This window comes from Hippocampus zosterae, chromosome 14, assembly GCF_025434085.1.
Source record: "Hippocampus zosterae strain Florida chromosome 14, ASM2543408v3, whole genome shotgun sequence".
Taxonomy (NCBI): domain Eukaryota; kingdom Metazoa; phylum Chordata; class Actinopteri; order Syngnathiformes; family Syngnathidae; genus Hippocampus; species Hippocampus zosterae.
The window spans coordinates 18629936-18649375 of record NC_067464.1 but is presented as its reverse complement, the minus strand read 5'-3'; the positions used below and the strand labels follow the sequence as shown (position 1 = coordinate 18649375).

Sequence of the window (19440 nt, the reverse complement as noted above, 5' to 3'; positions counted from 1 at the left end):
TTTTCAGCATGACGTCTCTGATCCAGTGGTGAAAGGACACTTTCTCTCCTCTTTCATCTCAAACCGCTTCAAACAACAAAGTGTATGCAGAAAAAGTGGTTAAAATTGCACGACTGCCTGTGTCTTATGTGTTGTGTTGTATTATTTTGTTATTTTATGTTCACTGTTCTGTTGATGGAGGTGCGGGTACCCGCAGCGGCTCCTCTCTCTCCTGTGGTTGCACTGTGGTTGAGAGGAAAGAAATTTCATTTGTGCTGTAGGTTGCTCATAGACCATATTTGACAATAAAAGCTGAGTTGACTTGATGATAGTTAAAAGACAAATGCTACCTTTAATTTCAAAGAGGCCTGTTCAATTTTTGACTACATCATTGGAGGCCAATATAAGCAAGTTCAAGCTGTCCAAGAAATCAAGCACTCTAATTCTGTGTCATCAGGGACAATGTAATTTACCTCAGTACAGTAGCCCATTCCACTAGATTTCACACTATGACAGCAATTGTAAAAAGCTATGTTTACACTAGTGGATGTTGTGGTGGCCACGGCAGCCCTGTTTGCCCAAAAAGTACTGTACTGAGTTATTTGGGCAAAATCTGTCCAGCTTTGGAAACATGTGGGTGGCTCCATCAGACTTGAATGAAGCTCTGCTGTCGGGCCTGACTCTACATCGGGCCTGACTCTAGATCGGCGTCACCTTTTTCTTCTAAACATAGCAGTGAGAACAGAACATTGAGTGAGCCTGCTTTCAGTGGTTGGACAATGGCAAAGATGTAGACAGAGTTACGCCTGGCTTTGACCTGCAACTACTGCACTGCTCTAGTTACTCAATATAATATTTATGAATTATGCAATTTTCTAGCGCCAATCTGAGTCTCCTCTTGCAAAAGCTGTTTCACATGCATGCTGAGTGACTCAGCTCCGTGATCAATTGTTTACAAGGGGACAACACATGCATCTTTTTAGCTGTTCTCAAAAGCAGCAAGACCACAGACACAAATACATGCGCAAATGCAGTTTTTTTGTGGTATAAACATGCTGTTCTTAAAAAAAGAAAAAAAAAGAGAATGGGTAAAACATAAACAACTGCGCTAATAAAGTTACACAAGTGAGCCCACCCACTTATTTCTGGGGATGTGGCTATGTTCAGAATGAACCGATCACATTCAAAATCACGTTAAATGGTCATCAGCACTCACCTGCCAACATTCATAAAGTGCCTCTAATTCACCTCAAATAAAGTTCAGGTGTTCTAGTCGACCTTTCCTGACATCTTTATACCATTTCATAAAGGAGTGGACAAATCCAGATGTGTCACACTGATACCCCACAAAAGCGAGTGTAAGAAAAATATCCCACATTGATGCATTTTCAATTGTCTTAAATTATTGTTTTAAGACAATTGAAAAAAAATAAAAAAAATAAAAAAAATAAAAATTCCCCCCCAAAAATAAAAATTCCCACCTCCACTGTATTGTGAATAGTATGTTTACTGTTGCCTTGAGCATTGAGTGATGCAACACAGGTGATGTGGGTCTAGAGGTGTTCTCTTCGGCTCACACCCAAGACTGCATCCAAATGCACATCTATTTGCCGTCCTGTTTGTACTTTGTGTGTGTTGTGTTTTCTTGTGGATCCACACGTGAATGTGTGCATTTGTGTGGCTAAATAACATCACTGGAAATGTTTCTAAGTGTGTGATGAAGACACTCCTGTCATAAATAAATACATACATAAATAAATTTAGAGTTTGCATGTTCTCACCGTACCTGCGTGGGTTTTCTCCGGGTCCTCCAGTTTCCTCCCACATTCCAAAAACATGTATGGCAGGCTGATTGAACACTCTAAATTGTCCATAGGTGTGAGTGTGAGCGCAGATGGTTGTTTGTCTCTGTGTGCCCTGCGATTGGCTGGCAACCGGTTCAGGGTGCCTACTGCCCGAAGACCCCGAGGACAGGGTAGAGCACCCACCGTGACCCTTGTGAGGATAAAGCGGATCAGAAAATGGATGGATGGAATAAATAATTTACACCAGCCTGAACTGATGTCACAGTAATTGCACATGTAAATCTTAGCTGATGAGATTTGGTCAAATAGATGTGAACGGAAAATGCATTTTCCAGTTACTGTAGAACTGATCAAAACTTTATTTTGACCAACAGGAAGGGAAATGACTTGAAACTAACTGAGCCTTTGGAATGAATTTTATGTTAGCTGTCATGCAACAAACATATTTTCACAGAGGCCGATTACTGTTGGAAATGGTTGAGTGTACTCCAAGTTGGGGCTTTTACAATCGACAACTGGCGGGCAAGCAGGAAGTAGGTAGAAGGACGTTAAAGTCACAGGTTGAAAGTTAACAGAAACTAAGGGACTACCGGTACTTGAATTCTGCGCCAATAAAAGACAGGTGGCCCGAACAGAAACGCAAATCTAAAGTGCCTCTTTGCATTTTTACACACCCATGTGGAACAGTATTACCGCAATGATCACTGTCGCTCCAGCTTTGTATATACTTGAACAGTTGTCACTGATCTGTATTCCACATCACCAGACACTTGAAAGCCCTCAAGGACTTTCTGTACAATTGCACACTTAAACTTCCTCTACAAATACTGCTACTAGACACTTTAAAAAGTGGTGCAACGATTATCTGCACCAAATGCACAACCGTCAGTATTGTATTCAACTACTGATCACTTTATCTCTGCTCGATAATTTGCACATTGTCTCACAGCTGTAATTGGGTGGTGCTACTGTACAACGGTACCCTTACATTACGGAAAAGTCTTTTGATACGTATTTGTCATGTCCTTGCTTATTGTCGTGGCTTGTTATTGATGTCACTAGTGTAGCCTGTACCACAGGAGACAAATTCCTTGTGTGTTCTACATACTTGACCAATCAAGATGATTCTGATTCTGATATCTCATTGTAGCGGCATCAAACAAAAGTTCCAGTATCATTACTTTGACCAATGCAATTTGCCATTCATCACCAAGTTCGACGATCATCCAGTCAGTTAAAGTCCACACTTGTGATTGGAACATTTTCTTTTTGTCTTTTAGTATTAATGATAGCATCCATTTAGATTTTCTGTATGTGAATTCCGTTTCCTTTCGGTAGTTTCACACAGTTCTGCCAAAAACGTTAGCTCAGTTTTTCTCCTTCAACATTTGTTTTGCTGTGCAATTTTTGACACAACTGACTGTGAACAACTAACATCTTTTGCAACATTTGGCAGGGATTTACCTTGTTTCAGAAGTTTGATAATCGTAGCTGTGATCACTATGGTTTTCCTGCAGACTAACAAGACTAATCTGACGGAAGTGCTAGTTTTAGAAAGGAAATTAACGGGTTGATTCCAAAAGATTTCCCCTGTGCTTAGTCTAAACAAATTACTGTAAATTCCGGGCTACAGACCGCACCTGATTAAGAGCTGCATGCTCAGATTTATGAAGAAAAATCAATTTTGCAATTACATGCGCCGCACCGTATTATAAACCGCTAGCCAATGAGTAGGCGAGGGTTTGCTTCTGCCTGGAGCAGGCGGCAGGTACGCAGGCGCTCCGCCTGCGGGTGAGGCCATGGACGCGGTCCCCCGCTGAACCCCCGCAGAAAAAAAACGCAACAATTTCTTAAGGTTAAAATCTCTCTCTAATCTCCTTATTTTTATGAGCATGATAAATGCATTTGCACAACGAAATTACGCTGAAACACATAAGAGGCCAGACGAAGAGAGATCTTGATGCGCATTTGCGTAATTATGAGGAGAAATACTGCAGCCCGCTTGGCTTGAAATAGATATAAATGGGAAAAGATGTATGAAATTATTTCTATGGTCAGCCGCTTAAAAATGATCAACGGTGGCCGCTTTAGGCCCGATGCTGCGCAGCTCACAACACAGGTAAAATGTGTTCTCTTGTGGCTGCTTGTTTTCAGTATGATGGAGGAGTCACCTTTTTTATTTACAGTCCGAGTGAGGGGCAAATCAAATGTCCATCTTTTTCCCGCAATGGAATAAAAATAATTAAAAAGCCGCTTCATATTACACGCCGCAGTGTTGAAAGTGTGGAAAAAAGTAGCGGCTTGTAATCCGGAATTTACGGTAAGTGTTTACTGACAATCAGCGTTTTTTAAAAACTGATTTATTTCCATGTTTCTTAAAACCAGAAAGTTGTCTCATGTCTGTGGTCTGTTTTTTTTCTTCTACAAAATGAAACGACTGAATGTACATTCTCTGACACTAATGATTCAATAAATTTTGCCAGGGGTTGTAGATTCACTGTTAAAATGAATAAATAAATAAAATAAAAATAACTAACAAAGAAATGATCTTTATTAGTGGTAGAGACGTCCTTAGGGGGACAAAACAAGCAAGAATCAATGTCTAGAAAGCCCAAAGGCCAAGTGATTTGTTTCATGACACTTTGGGCCTGGCCTGATGACAACACTTCTTCCAAGCAGGTTTTCAAGTTTCAGAAAACAAAGAGGGGTGGGACTGTTTCCAGTTGCTTTATTACAGATGCCCGCAGAAGATATTTGTGTATTGTATAGATTACATAAGAAAAATTGGGAACAAAAATGTTTTCATCAAAACCTGTTCGCGAACTTCTCAAACAATGAGAATCGAAGCTGACCAATGTGAGTAAAGATAATGTCATGTTGAGTTTATATGCTCACAGTCAGTTTAGGGGAGACAGTACAAAGACTATGTAATAGCATGGATGGGTTCATCATCCGAGTTGCAAAATAGTTGATATTTTGCAATCATGCTGCATGGCAAGACGAGGGTTAAATATTCTGCTCTTGAGCGGTTCTAGTGCTGCTGGAATTAAAGAATTGGTGGGACCCAGGTCATTCAGGGACTCGCTCACTTGGGGATCCAGGTAAATGGAAAGGATACAGCTGAAGCAATATTCATTTTGTGTGTGCGAGTTTATGTGTGGCGAGGGATGTTGACTTCCCCCTCGGGATAAATGGCATTGGCATTACATCCAGTCTACACGGCAGACCCACCTGTCAACCTACGGAGACCAAGGAGCGCTCAGACGGCCTGTGGATGTTGGCCAGAGCGCCCACATGAGCAGATGACGGACAAATGTGCATGAATGCACAAACGCACGTCAACACAAACATAGGCTTGATAAAAAGTAATCTTGAATAGACACACATTCTGTGTGGATCGCGATATTAAATTAGTGAAAAGGCATTTGTGACCCGGAATCGCAAAGTGAGTTACAGCGACCAATATTTCTGAAATTTCAAAAAGACAATGATCCCAGCCTTCCAATGATATATCAATCATTGCGCTACACTACTAATTTATTACAGTATTACCTCAGATATGAAGAGGTATCTGTACCACGACACCTATCGCAAGCCTACTACATTACTCGAATGAATCAGCGGCCAGTAGCGATTCAAGTGTTCCCACCTACGAATTTCTGTCAAACGGAAGTTCCCTCACCCAGAATAAAAACCTATGCATTAAAATTTTGCCTGCGGTATTACATTAACGATCGATTCATAACAACGGAAGTTCTGGGACCTGGACCCTGGAACCCATACGGAAGCTTGCAGTAGAGCAAACTCAAGCAAGTCACGCTGGATACTACGGAATGACTGTGTCCGTGCCGCTATTTACACTCATTGGATCGAAAACAGCGACATGTAAGTGACTCTATTAGCATGAGTGTTACTGGAATCGCAAAAAAATTATATTTCATTCATTTACATTGACGTCCTGCAGATCATGGCATCCAAACGAAAAGGAAGAGTAATGACCGTGGAAGAGAGAGTGGAATGTATCCGATTAGATGCTCAGAGTAAATTGCTTGTGGCTCAACGGACAGTCGAGTAAATGAACGTTTCCTGGAATGGTTTACCAATGATCGTGCTAAAATCTTTCCGCTAACTGGACCGCTAATTCGATAGGGCGAGTTTCATCGCGCTAACTTCGAAGTGTTTCGTGGCTGGCTTCAAAAGTTCGTTGAAGTTGTGTAGTGTTTGAGAGGAGATCAAGTTAGAGACAGTGAGTGTGTGGAAAGAAAAGCCACCAGGTCTGTTAATCGTCTCATTTTGTATCAAATAGTCCTAATTTCGTGACTAGACTTGTTATACTGTATTTTGTTCATATACTTGAACTACATACTGCAGTTTTTGTGTTGTAAACAGTTTTTGGGCAATATATTGTTGCACTTTGTTGCTTGTGTTGTCACACATGTATGTTGTTAACATACTTGGATGTTCAGTCAGGACATGTAACGTAGTTGTTTTCCACATAAGGAAATTCTGTTTTAAGGAATGATTGGACAACACAAATATGAGTCCGTACTAGAGAAACATACCTGTATTCCATTGGCTAATAATAAAAAATAAACATGTTACCTCTAATCGTATGCGTCAGCCAGCTGGCTTGTCGTCACACGTATACGTTTGCTGTCTTCCCATCTTTAAGCTTCGCCACCACTGCTTTGCAGCAATTACATCAAACTTTTTGGGGCCTTTGTAGTTTTTTTTTACAGGGACCCCAAAACTTGAGCATGTTTTTCATTTAAGTGTATCGCACCTTGAAAGTCCCCGTACTGAGTGCGTCCGCCTGCTAACAAATGTCTGTGCGGTAAACATGGAAGTGGCCAAAAATGGTTACGGGCATCGCAAATGTGGTTTTAAAAGGCGTAATTATAGTTTTGAGCCAGAAATTTTTGTGGTCGACTAAGCCAAGTTTGGTGGGCCCTAAGATATATGTAAAAAGGGAAAGCAACTGGCCCGGATGAAAGCCCTAATTTGGTGCTTCCTAAACAAAATCTACAAAACTGGCTAGCTCCCCAAGACATGTTGAGATTGATATTGATAACAATTTCCAAAGTACCAGAAACCCTGCGCTACGGCAACGATCGAACAATTAGCCAATGAGCCACATTCCGAAGGTGCTGCTGAAAATCACATTGCAAGGAATCCAACAAAATATTGTATCGGAAATTTACAGACTACCGATATTCATGAAAGACACAGGTACAAGAAATGCAATTTGTCCTCAATGTATTTCTTTTTTTAAGGAGAGAACCATACACCCTGTCATGACTTCTCCATAACCTTTAGGGATTGATAAAAGGTTAGGAAAAAGAGAAACTGAAGATGCGAAAAGACATCGGAACTGATGACAAGGCCTAAGAATAATTTCAAATCTGTTCCAGATAAAACGCTAACCCAAATGGATCAGAATTGTACAAAGGTGTGGAATGTCTACAGGTTTCTTCACTTTCGACGGTGTTGAGAAGAATGCGAATAAACAATATCCGATGCGCCCATGATACGGCGTTTATAACCACATCATAGGACGTTGTCTTTGAACCTGCAGAAGGCTCTGCCAAAAGTAAGGGCTTAAGGATCAATTGTAAAAAGACTGGTTATGTGTGGCTCCAAGTCATTACTGGAACCCAAGTTTATACTTACCGGTACCTCGGGCAATGAAATTTTGGCAAAAATGTCTTCGTTTATTTTCCTCTGAGCCACAATAGAAGCAAGGAAGAGATCAGAAGAAGAGTTGGTATGCTCAAAGACGCTTTTCAATGGAATAAGATCAATGTTCTTAGATCAAAAACTGAAGATTGAACTTCATCCAATCAAAACCTTTGTGTGGTCGGGCCTGCTGCATAGAGCTGAAGGAACTAGAGTGTGAGGTTGGCAAATGAAACCTTTTTGCAAAATTTCCAGCAATTCAGGTCACAACGAGAACTACGGAACGCTGCCGGAGGTTGGGAAAAACTAACATCTTGACAGTTTGTCAAAGCCTGAATCAGGTGACACACTAGAAAAAGCAGAATAAGACGTTTTCTGCTTTCAGTTATTTTCGTAACGACGTGGAATTAAGACCTAAGTCCAAAATCAGCAAGCGGGAATTATCAGCTTGATACCGACACCAGTAGACAGTACTTGCAAATGTACATTGTTCATGGTAATTGCTAAAGAAATAAAAATAAAACAATGTTGTGTACAGTGAAAACATATTTACCTTGTTGGTGAGTAATTGGCAGATTTGCGGGACATAGTCAATCAAGCATCCTCCACTAGGGAATGCTGGGATATGTAGTGCAGAGGCACCGCCCAGAGCACTGTTTAGGGGAGAAAAAAAGGATAGTCTGTCGTTAGACATGTCAGGATAAGACAACTTTTGACAAAAAGTAACCTTCACTGACCATTTAGCTTGAGAAAGTGCTTCACATTGGAGACAAACATTCCATAATCAAACAATGACTCAACTCGGGCTTCCACCTTTATTCTCTTCCCTCTTTTTGTATTGACATCATATCTGTCTTGTAAGCTTCATTAGTGATCAGCCCATGCTCATTTATTCAGGAACTTTGCTGCTGCGATTTCCCAATGACTAACCAAGCGAGGTTGTCACTCCCTCATTTTTTTCTCTCATTGAGGGCAAAATAAAAATGGAATACCCCTAGGACGAGTTAAAGGTCTGAAAGCGCTGCTTAGTGGCTTTTATTGCCTTTTCTGCTGCTGTTGCTTTCTATTTTCATCATATTCTTCATTATAGCAGGATGGTCACGGGCCATTTTATAATAAGATGTCATTTGAAAGCAAAGAAAATGTAGACAATAGCTGTTGAAGATCCACAGAAGGATGTACAAAATATCAGTCTGCAAAATGACACTAAATGTCACATATACCTTGAGGAATGAAAAAACAAAAACAAAAAAAAAAACTGTATGATTAGTATGAATGCTAGTCACAGGCCAGTCATGATCCCACAAATTCCCCCAGATAAGCAATTCAATGGCAGATGACAGTACTTTGACCACTTTTTTTTTGTTGCTAATCTTGATTGACTGCAAACCCGAGGTCAAACCAAAGTTACAGAGAACTGTAACTTATCAAAAATAAAGTATGATTGTGGGAATATGAGGGAGGAGGGTGGAGCACAGAATCATCTGTTTTACCTTAACGTCATCACCCAAATCTTTATGGGAAACACGTTGTCATAGAGTTCAGCAAAAGGTCAGCAATGACTGGACTCATTGCTCTCAGAGTTGATGCAAGTCTGAATAATCCTCTTTGTCCAACTACTGGTTCCTCATCTGCTGCTCTGTCATGACATCACATCACACCCTTCGGTTTAACCTGTTTGCAACTCATTCGAGAGAGTGGGGGGTTCTTTTTCAAAGGAAATCCACACGCGCTAGAATAAGGCGGCTTCTTGTCCGTTCTTGAGAATTTCAGAGACTCTATTTATTTACAGTAGGCTTTGTGCACATAATTACCATTAGCCTGTGCATTTTACCATACACCAACCAACATTCAATTGGAAATTGCTCACAGCAGTGAAAAGACAAGCCTGTGAAAGGGAAAATCTAAATAATGCCCATCTATCCACCCACAGTTCTAAGAATAGCGTTGCATCATTCAAATGGAAATGCAGACCCAGGGAACAAAATACGCAGCGATTTTTTTTTGTCACTTATTTGTGTCAAAGGGTTATGTGCTTTGCTTTTACAACCTTCTTTTAAAAGGAGACAAGTAAGACAGTGTTCATTCGAACAAATAGAGGTCTATCAAAATCCAAAAATTGAATTAAGATCAATTCGCATAGATTCTGTGATGAAACAACACAAATCACTGTCATCTTTAATTTTAATCAAGTCAACAGTATTTATAGAGCACTTTCAAACAGCCATCGCTGCATACAAAGTGCTGTACATGGAGCGATTTAACATACACAATAAACAGTAAGACGAATCGGTAATAAAGTAAAAAGTAAAAGTAAAATCTAAGTCATGCTGAGTCGAACGCCAAAGAATACAAGTGAGTTTTGAGGAGGGCTTAAAGATGGGCAGCGAGGAGGCTTGCCGAATGTTCAGTGGGAGGTCATTCCAGAGAGAGGGACCAGCAACGGAAAAGGCTCGATCCCCTCTGAGCCTCAGTTTAGTTCTTGGTACTTCTAACAAAGACTGGTCCACAGACCCGAGGCGCCGGGCAGGTGTGTAATATATATATATATATATAAAATGTCTCCAGTGTTGTCATCGAACCAAGTGTAGTCATTCGAAATGAGGTCTACACAAAACCGTAGAGAGACTTCCGCGCAAGGACCAATACAATCAACATAGCCTGACTGTGTTAGGGGGAGTGAAGCCCCCCCCCCCCCCCCTTTCAGAATGGTTTGCCCCTGCAGCACGGGGGAAGTGCGTGTGCTTGCTTGTTTGTACGGCCGGCAGTTTCCAATACAGCGGCACATAATGAACACTGGTGTCCGGTGTCTCGTTATTCTTCAACAAACATACAGAAACAGACTGCTGTGTTGAAAGCAAACTTGAGAAAATGAAGTATGCAACCATGGTTTAAATCCACTATAGGCTGAGTACTAGTGTACCTTAGATGTGCACTTTACAATGTTATATTGCTCTGTTTTGATTTCATAAAAAAAGCTGTTAAAGCAGCTGTTGTGTGACAAAATATTTTTTTCACTGTTATTGATGGACAGTAATATTATGTGAGAGATTATGTGTGAATAACTGCACCATGTGAAAAATGTTTATGTAAAATTGAAAATCGAAATTGTTATTTTAGTAAATATTTGCATTTGGCACATAGAAAACTGATTCATGATTCCATGTTGATGAGAGCATTAAAATGGGAAAAAAATGTCAGAAACGATAAAAAATGTGTGAGTAATCACGATTAATTTTTTAGTTGATTTGAGTTAATTATGACAGTTGCATTTTTAATTAGATAAATATTTTAATCGTTTGACAGCTCAAATATATATAAAACTAATAATTAATGACATATATCCATTCATCTTCGGAACCGCTTTATTCCGCTTTATACGGGTTGCGAGGGGGGTGCTGGAGCCTATCCCAGCCGTCTTCGGGGGACACCCTGAACTGGTTGCCAGCCAATCGCAGGGCACACAGAAACAAACAACCATCCGCCCTCACACTCACACGTAGGGACAATTTAGAGCACTGTGTCAAAGTCAAGGCCCGGGGGCCAGATCTGGCCCCCCACATCATTTTATGTGGCCCGCCAAAGCTAATGAAACATGTCAGCTTCCATGATGCTTGCTAAAATCCCTACCAAAATTTTAAATTATCATAGGTAATAAATAGCAGACATATTGTTACCAACCCCCTCATTACAGTAACTTAAACAATCGTGGAATAAACCGTAATTAATGAACTTTTATATGGTTTCAGTGATAACGGCCCTCCAAGGGGAACAGGTCACTAAAATGTGGTTCACGACAAAAATGAGTTTGACACCCCTGATTTAGAGTGTTCAATCAGCCTGCCATGCATGTTTTTGGAATGTAGGAGGAAACCTCAAGAAAACCCACGCAGGTACTGGAGAACATGCAAACGCCACACAGGAAGGCTGGAGCTGGGATCGAAGCCACGACCTCTGCACTGTGAGGCCGACGCACTAACCAGTTAAACACCGGTCCGCCGCTGGAAAATCAGCTGGCCAATATTCAAGGGGAAAACTCCATTTGCAGTTAGGGTTTGAAATTAGCTTTTGTGACAGTGGTCGTGGTATTATTCTGACACAGTCCATAAGACTGCTCGTTGACTTTCTGATTACATTACAGGGTCATACAGTGATTCCCAACCGGTGTGCCGCTGTTGGAGAACACTAAGTGTGCCGCTGGAAATGATACGATTTCACTGAAATGGTCTGAAAATTATTCTGTATTTATGACTACAGGTAATCATGTATCTTTGGTCATTCATCTCTGCCAGTGACACAGTTACAGGTCAGGCTGAGCAATTAATTTTGCCATTGAGCAAAGCTCGCTCCCAAAAACAAATTTGGCATGCAAAAAAGAATAAAAAACCTGACTGCTTGAAACTTGGAAAACTGCGATTGGAGCTATCCCAAGTCCAGATACTTTTTGTGATGTTCGTATTTGGTTGCATGTCGTCAGATCTCTCTAATGTTACTGTCCTCATCCGCCTCATAATGAGTGGAAAGAAAACCGTTTCATTTACCAAGCTGTTTGGAGTCCCCATTCTTGACTGGCGGCACGGCTCGCCCCGCTACACGCACAGGCTGGAGTCATGCAAACGTGGTGCCTGGCATCACCCCTCTAAGCAACGCGGTTTACTGTATGACATATTTACAGTAGCAGTGTGCAGGAACATATGAAAACAAACGCATAAACACACTCATGCTCATATGTGACAAGGGTTGACTGTGACTTCATCAACCAGAGAGATTATGTTGTGTGACTCAGGTGGATGGTGACGAGGCTCAGCTTGTTTGTTTATAGAGGGATTTGTGTGTATGTGTGTGAGAGAGATATATGTGCATACAGTGACAGTGTGAGAGCGGTTAATAGCTCCATTGCAGAGGGTGCAGACATGAATCATGAATCAACCAACGTGAAAGATAAAGCAAAGGAGTAAATTCAGATGACGTTTGAATGCAGCAGCAATTCCATTGAGATTACATTCTTCATTACCCCCCAAAAATAAGGTGGCCTCCCAGGATCCCATATGCCTCTGTACGGAAATCAAAACGAATGGAAATACACGTCCCAGTTGCAGGGTTAAACATTTAGGCTTCAAGTGCCCACAACCATGTACAAAGTTTTGTGGAAATTATTACTTTTGATGGAGACAAAAAGAACACTCTTTTCTCAGACTTTGTTGTCAGCAGAGGTAAAGTTTTGAGTGAATGCTGCCAAATTAGTCATGATGATTAGTATATCAAGCACAATAAGTTTTAGTCTATCAAGTAATTATGTTAAGGAGGAACTGAGTACATTGTAAAACAAGGAGAAATTGACGGAGTTCTGTAAACATCTGTACAGTCATACATCGGTTTTCGACCATAATCCGTTCCAGAAGGCTGTTCGAAAACCGATTTGTTTGAAAACCAAAACCACGCTCTTTTTATAAAAAAATCTTTATTGAACATGTCTGCTCACAATGGAACGCTACATGAGGAAGCGTCACTTCCTCGTCTACCCGAAAGCGTCACTTCCTCGTGTAAGGAAGGCGAAAGGAGTCAAGTGGCGCATTCAATTTGGTCTAGAACCGATTTTTGGTCGTAATCTGAGGCATAAAAAACTCAACATTTTTGGTCGAAATCCGATTTGGTCAAGAACAGAGACGTTCAAAATCCGAGGTTTGACTGTATAATGAAAGTCAGCCAATATAAAATTTGACCAAAAAAAGTACATTTCTAAACTGGCACAAAAAGTCCACAGGTAGAACTATCATCATTCATCTGTTAACATAGAGTGCACAATCTTATGATAAGAAAGGGATTTACAAACACCAATTCCAAATGACGTTGGGATATTTCATGGGCGCACCTGCTTAATTTAGCAAGATACTGCCAATCCACATTCTGAACGTTACAACAGCGTGGCTTTTTCATTTATGAGTGGGAGTCGTAGACTGTCCTGCCTGCAGTCCATACCTGTCTGTCATTGAAAATATGTGACACATTATAAACCGCAAAATACGACAACAGACCTTGAACTGCTGAACAGCTAAAGCGGTATAACAAGCAAGAATGTGGAAAATAAACAAACACAAACGCGCACCGCATAAGAGAGATCTCGATATGCATTTGCAATGTGAAATGTCATGACTGAAAATGCACTAAACGAAAAATAGGAAGGGGAAAAGACTAGGGAAGGGGACAGTGACAGGGTGACTTGAGTGGCTGAGAGAGTGATAAGTGTCTGCAATGGCGTTGGGTGGTGTCATGTGGGTTTGGCGGTTAGCACTGCATTTATTTCATCAGACTGACAATTTTCAGACTGTGTCAAGATGTTTACAAAACCTTGAAAACTATCTGATGGAAATGCAACAATTCTCAAAGGCGAACAAAACACCTTGAGAGACCCTGGAGAAGGGACACGGAAAACGGTTCACCCACACACAGGCACGTACACACAAACACACATCCATAAGCATCCAGTACACACAAACATGCGAGCCGGCACCTCAAGGCAAATGTAGATACACACACATTAGCGCACTGCAGCCTAAAACTGTCTCTCTGTGTTGAGTTTTCTGGGCTCCTGAATCTGGTTTGGGGGCAGAGACGGTGCCCACTCGATTCTTTTATGCAATGCAGCAGGTTTTCTGGGGGAAGGAGAGATGTATACAGCTCATCTGATGGGCATGGTACAATCAGGTAAAAGAGAAGTCAACTTGAAAAAGATGGATGTGTTTGCTGATAAGATTGGAGCAGAAGCCACACAAGCCATCCAGGTCAAGAAAATGACTGTAAATTTCAGGGTCTGAATGATGGCTCACTTGAACCCAACCAATGCTTCCTTGGGACCGAAGCATTATATCATCTGTGTTTGACAACTCCATGACGTTCAATTGAGTTATCGTCTCTTTTGGCAAGACGTTCGAAAACATTTTGGAGTGCGTCCGTTCAGCTTTATTTATAGTTTGCTCATTCATCTAAAACAATACTTATGGTGACCACACCACAATTTGTTCTGGCTCACAATATCCACTGTAGTTTATTGCACAGGTATTTGTTGTCATTGGCATCACCAAAGTCATCAAACTATCCAAAAACGGGGTCACAGATAAATTTGAACAAAGTATTTGAATCGTTTAAATGACCAATCAGTTCAAAGATGTGTTTAGATGTCCACAAAGTGAGCGCAACCTACAGTATGCAAAATTGTGGATATATTACTCTCATGTGTACTGGGTTTCAAAAGATTACACAAACACAACTTAAAAGGATATAAAAGTTTGTCTTTTTATCCAGAGTGTTCCAAAGGTCTTGGGCACATTTTGACATTGAATATCTCGGAAACTATTAAGGCTATAAAAACGCATCTGGTGAATTCAGAAAGGTTGTAATCTCAATTTTTACATGGAATGTTCAAAGATGTTCAATGTGAGCACCATTGGTCACACGACACACATCAAGCTGATAGTCAAATTCTTGCCAAAAGCGTCCCAGCGTTGCATGGTCAATGGAGCCTTCAGCTCATCCACGTCTCTTGGAATAGGGGGCACATAGACCGATCCTTTCACAAATCCCCACAAAACGAAATCATATGGTGTGTTCCCGACTGGCTCTTCTGATCGATTTATGGGGGCTCCGCTGGAAAGCATTTCGAACTTTTTCAATCACATCTTCTGAAGTGGAGGGGCATCCTGTTCTTTTAGCTCGGTATAAGGACCAATCCGTTATGAATTTACTATGCCATCTCACTATGAAATGCACGTTGAACAACAGTCCATGATTCAGTTTTTGCAAATTCAAGCACACAAAACGCCTTTTCTGGTTGCGTGAACGCCATTAATGGCTTTGGAAAGAAAAAAATCAATAGCCTTACAAAGAATTTAATGTAATTAGCTTTAAAATGTGGCGGCCCGGCAGTCCAGTGCTTAGCATGTCGACTTCACAGTGCAGGGGTATCGGGTTCAATTTCAGCTCCGGCCTCCCTGTGTGGAGTTTGCATGTTCTCCCTGGGCCTGCGTGGGTTTTCTCCGGGTACTCTGGTTTCCTCCCAAATTCCAAAAACATGCATGGCAGGCCAAATGAAGACTCTAAATTGTCCCTAGGTGTGAGTATGAGCGCGCATGGTTGTTCGTCTATGTGTGCCCTGCGATTGGCTGGCAACCGGTTCAGGGTGTCTCCCGCCTACTGCCCGAAGACGGCTGGGATAGGTTCCAGCACCCCCGCGACCCGAGTGAGGATTAAGCGGTTCGGAAAATGGATGGATGGATAGCTTTAAAATGGCACAACTTTTATCTTACTACCATTCAAAGTTAAGGAGATATGGGGACTCCGAATGTGCCCAAGACTTTATAAAGGGAACATCCTGTATTATGGGGAAGTTTTTTTGTATTTTATTTTCTTCCATTTCCTCCAGACAGGTTCAATTCAGAAACTCAAAAAGCTCTAACAAAATGTCACGATTCACAGAAACTCAAGAACTGATGAGAAATGAAGATAATTGATATCTATCGATCTGGAAAAGTTTCCAAAGGCATTTGCAAAGCTTTAGGACTCCAGCGAGACACAGTAAGAGCTATAAGCCACAAATGGAGAAAACAGGGAATGGGGGAGCGACAAAAATAAACGCAAAATCCCAACTTCAATTGAATTGTGGTTAGTATATGTGTTGTTTGGCCATAGTAAGCCAACAAATAAATTTTTATGAGGGAGGTTCCACAGAACACCACCTTTATCTAAAAAAACAAAAAACTAAACTAAATACAGATCCCTATGCTGCAGCTGGGATTTTGTAGTTTATTTTATTTTTATCCTCACCTGTTACCGCTTGTTATCATGAAACTCAGGGTTTTCAGAGTATATTTCCTTCTGGGTGGCTGATAACATTATATAAAAAAAAATATTGAACAAGTTGTTGTTTTTTTATTCTCAAATGAATAATTGCTTTAGAAAAAGAAACATAGTCCCATCAAAGAGAAGAACAGATACAATGGGACGCATTAACAATGCAGTACCGGTAAAAATGTGGGTGCCTGTCGGGGCACTTCAACATATTTTGCTTTCCTTGCTGTGAGGCCGAAAACATGACGGTGATGGTCTGTTTGAAAACAGCGGAAGAAAAAGCAACGAGAGAGAGTAAGAAGGAAGCGGGAACCAATGGGAATAGAAACATAGGTACAATGTTGTAGCTTGCGAGGGCTTACAAGTTTTGTTCAGCCCTCTTTAGATACCAGCCCCCACCGAAGGAGAGTCAAAGTAAGATATCAAACAACCCAGCCATGATGGGGAGAGAAGAGTAGAGATGTGGAAGGAAAACAAAATGAGAGAGGGAGATGCGCTCCTCTCCAGTGTGTTGATTTTTTTATATATATCATCTTTCCTCTCTGTGCTTCAGTCGAGCGACGACCTTGCTGGGGAGAGCAGAGAGCTTCTCTTGCTTTTAAGTCCCACTCACTCACCAGTTTCCCTTTGAGGATCAGCCAGAGGGATCAGCGGAGGGAAAGGAAGTGAAGTGAAAATGGTGAGAGATGGCGAGAGAGGAAACAGGCTGCAGACGCAGAAAAAAAAAGGCAAAGCGATGGTTGAGGGGTGGGTGGAAAGGTAAGACGGCAGGGCAAAATTAGCACTGGAAAGAAAAATCAGGTAAAACAAAGAAAAGCAGACAGAGGAGCAGGAAAAGGAAAGAGACAGACACAAGGAGGATGAATGGCCAGACAACAAGGATGCAAATGTATGTCGCAAATACCGTAATTGGGACACTAAAGAGCATTAAGCCCAATACGGATGCTGCTGCAGTAAATTCATCAAGCTTCATCGTTTAAAATTTACTGCAACTTGGATAAATGCTCGCTGTCTGTCAACAGCTTGCCAGGAAAAAAAAAAAAAAAAAACGGCAGACAGACACATTTTCCTCTTCAGCAGAGCCCATGTCGAGATAATGAGCATGCTACAAGACTAAAAAGGGTCAGCAAGGACATGTGGGGAAACTAACAGGGCAATACATTTGTATCAAGGCAAGTATGGTAAAAGGTGGGCTAAATGCACATTCCCATGTGAAATCTAGGAGCATCCATGATGAATAACAGCTAATGCAATCATGCACACATAACTAACTCGTACGCACATGCAATCTTTTTTTTTTTTTTTTTTAAACAACAGCGAAGAAGCCGCCCCGGGTCATGAATTAACACACTCCCACACAGCTGACAAAAAGGTGCACAAAAGCGCGTAACGGGTATATTCAGAAAGGGCCTTGATATGCATATGTGCAAATGTCTTTAGAGAAAGAACCGAACACTGAGGAGGAAGAGGAGGGTGGGAAATGAGAGTTTGGCTCCAAGTGCTACTAGGGAGCTTCTGCATTTGCACTGTTGCTTTCCTCATTTATCAACCCCCTCCGCTTCAGAACCATCAGCCACCGTTTTTTTTTTTTTTTACTTTTGCGCCAGAGCTCTTCAGTTCAAACACGGCACCACACTGCCTTTAGCCTCCTTCTGTCTCATCTCCTCATGTAGCTGGCAGAGGAGGAGAGGCTTGAGCAAAACTGCAGAAAAGTAACATCCATACAATGTACGCTGCGAGTGCTTGCAGAATGCATATTGAAAGCAGAACCCCTCACAGCCACAGCAAACCCAAAATATGCACGTAATTAAAACCGTGAGCTTTGCCGTTAGAGAGGCTATATTTAGTGGAGGCTAACCGGCCACCTATAAAGTAGATCCAATCCAAAAGATAAATGAGAAGAAAGTCTTGATAAAAAACAATGAAGCTAATTATAAAGTTCTTCATAGAACAAAAACATTTTACTCTTCTGCATGATAAAGTGCTTTGACCACAAAAAAAATAAATCAATGTAAACTAAAATAAAACGTTAAATACAGTTAAATCAGTGGTAGTGCCAATCAAAAACTGGCAATTATTACACTTGTAGAGGCATTGATTTTGAAATTAAGTGAGCACCAATATGTGCGTTTGTCTGGGCTGTCAGTCATAAAGGCCCTCTGGGTAAAAATGACTGACACACCTGGTCTGGTGGTTGCAAGTCATGAAAAGAATTCGGTTGATTTTCCACTGCGCGCAATAGGTGCATCTCATCTCATTTTTATGGTACATGTGTGGGAATGAAAGTTGAAGATGAGAGTTAAACGGTTAAACATACTGATGATCAGAAATACAAGGGGAAAGCATCCGATAAAAGATGAAAAGGTAAAGATACTGGAGCAGGACAAATCACAAGCGGCAGAGAGGAGAGGAGCAAACGTTGCAAAAGGAGAGGGAGAGGGGAGGCGTTTGGCAACCGAGGAGGGGCAGAGGTCTGCTAACCTGGTGCGACGGGGCGTGTGCTTGTAAATAAACATCAGGTCAAGATTATTCTAAGCACGAAAGCCCAGACCGTTGGGCCCTGAGGTCAGTGTGGGCCCATACCTGGCGCGTGCACTCTCTCTCTCTCTCTCTCTCTCTCTCTCTAACTCACACACGGGAAGGCGAGTCACTCATTAGTGCGACAAAAACATAATCGTAGACATATACATTCACATTAAAAACCCACAAGCATGTATGAATTCACACACATACGGACTAAGGCACTACCATGCAAACTAACAGACGCATATACACATTCCATCAACCAAGACAAGAAAAGACAAGTCAGTCATGGTGCAACGGGTCATCTTTGAACTGCGATCCATACGGATCACTCGCCACGGTTCGGAGCGCGCAAGCACCGTGGATCGATTTGTGAACGTGTGTGTGTTCACATGAAAGCAGCGTGTTCAAACCCCACAAACGAGTCAAGCGCAGCGTTAATCACGGCGAGTGGATGAGTAGAAGAACTTGAACTCCCCAACCCATCATCATCATCATCATCATGGAACTCGCGTGACGCAAGACGAAGGTTGCTCAACAACATATTGAGGCCGACCTTTTGCTGCAGACTGCGATTAGGCTAAAAGCTGAAGCTAAACGGGTGCAGAATGTA

The 19440-nt window shown here is 41.5% G+C and overlaps 1 protein-coding gene across 2 annotated transcripts in view; it reads right to left on the bottom strand.

Annotated features, from left to right (window-relative positions):
- babam2 (BRISC and BRCA1 A complex member 2) overlaps window positions 1–19440 on the bottom strand; it is a 98958-nt gene that overhangs the window by 15725 nt on the left and 63793 nt on the right. For both annotated transcript variants that reach the window (XM_052085810.1, XM_052085811.1), the window contains exon 8: window positions 8014–8113. In XM_052085810.1, the coding sequence (XP_051941770.1) occupies window positions 8014–8113 (100 nt within the window). The remainder of the gene's footprint in view (window positions 1–8013; window positions 8114–19440) is intronic.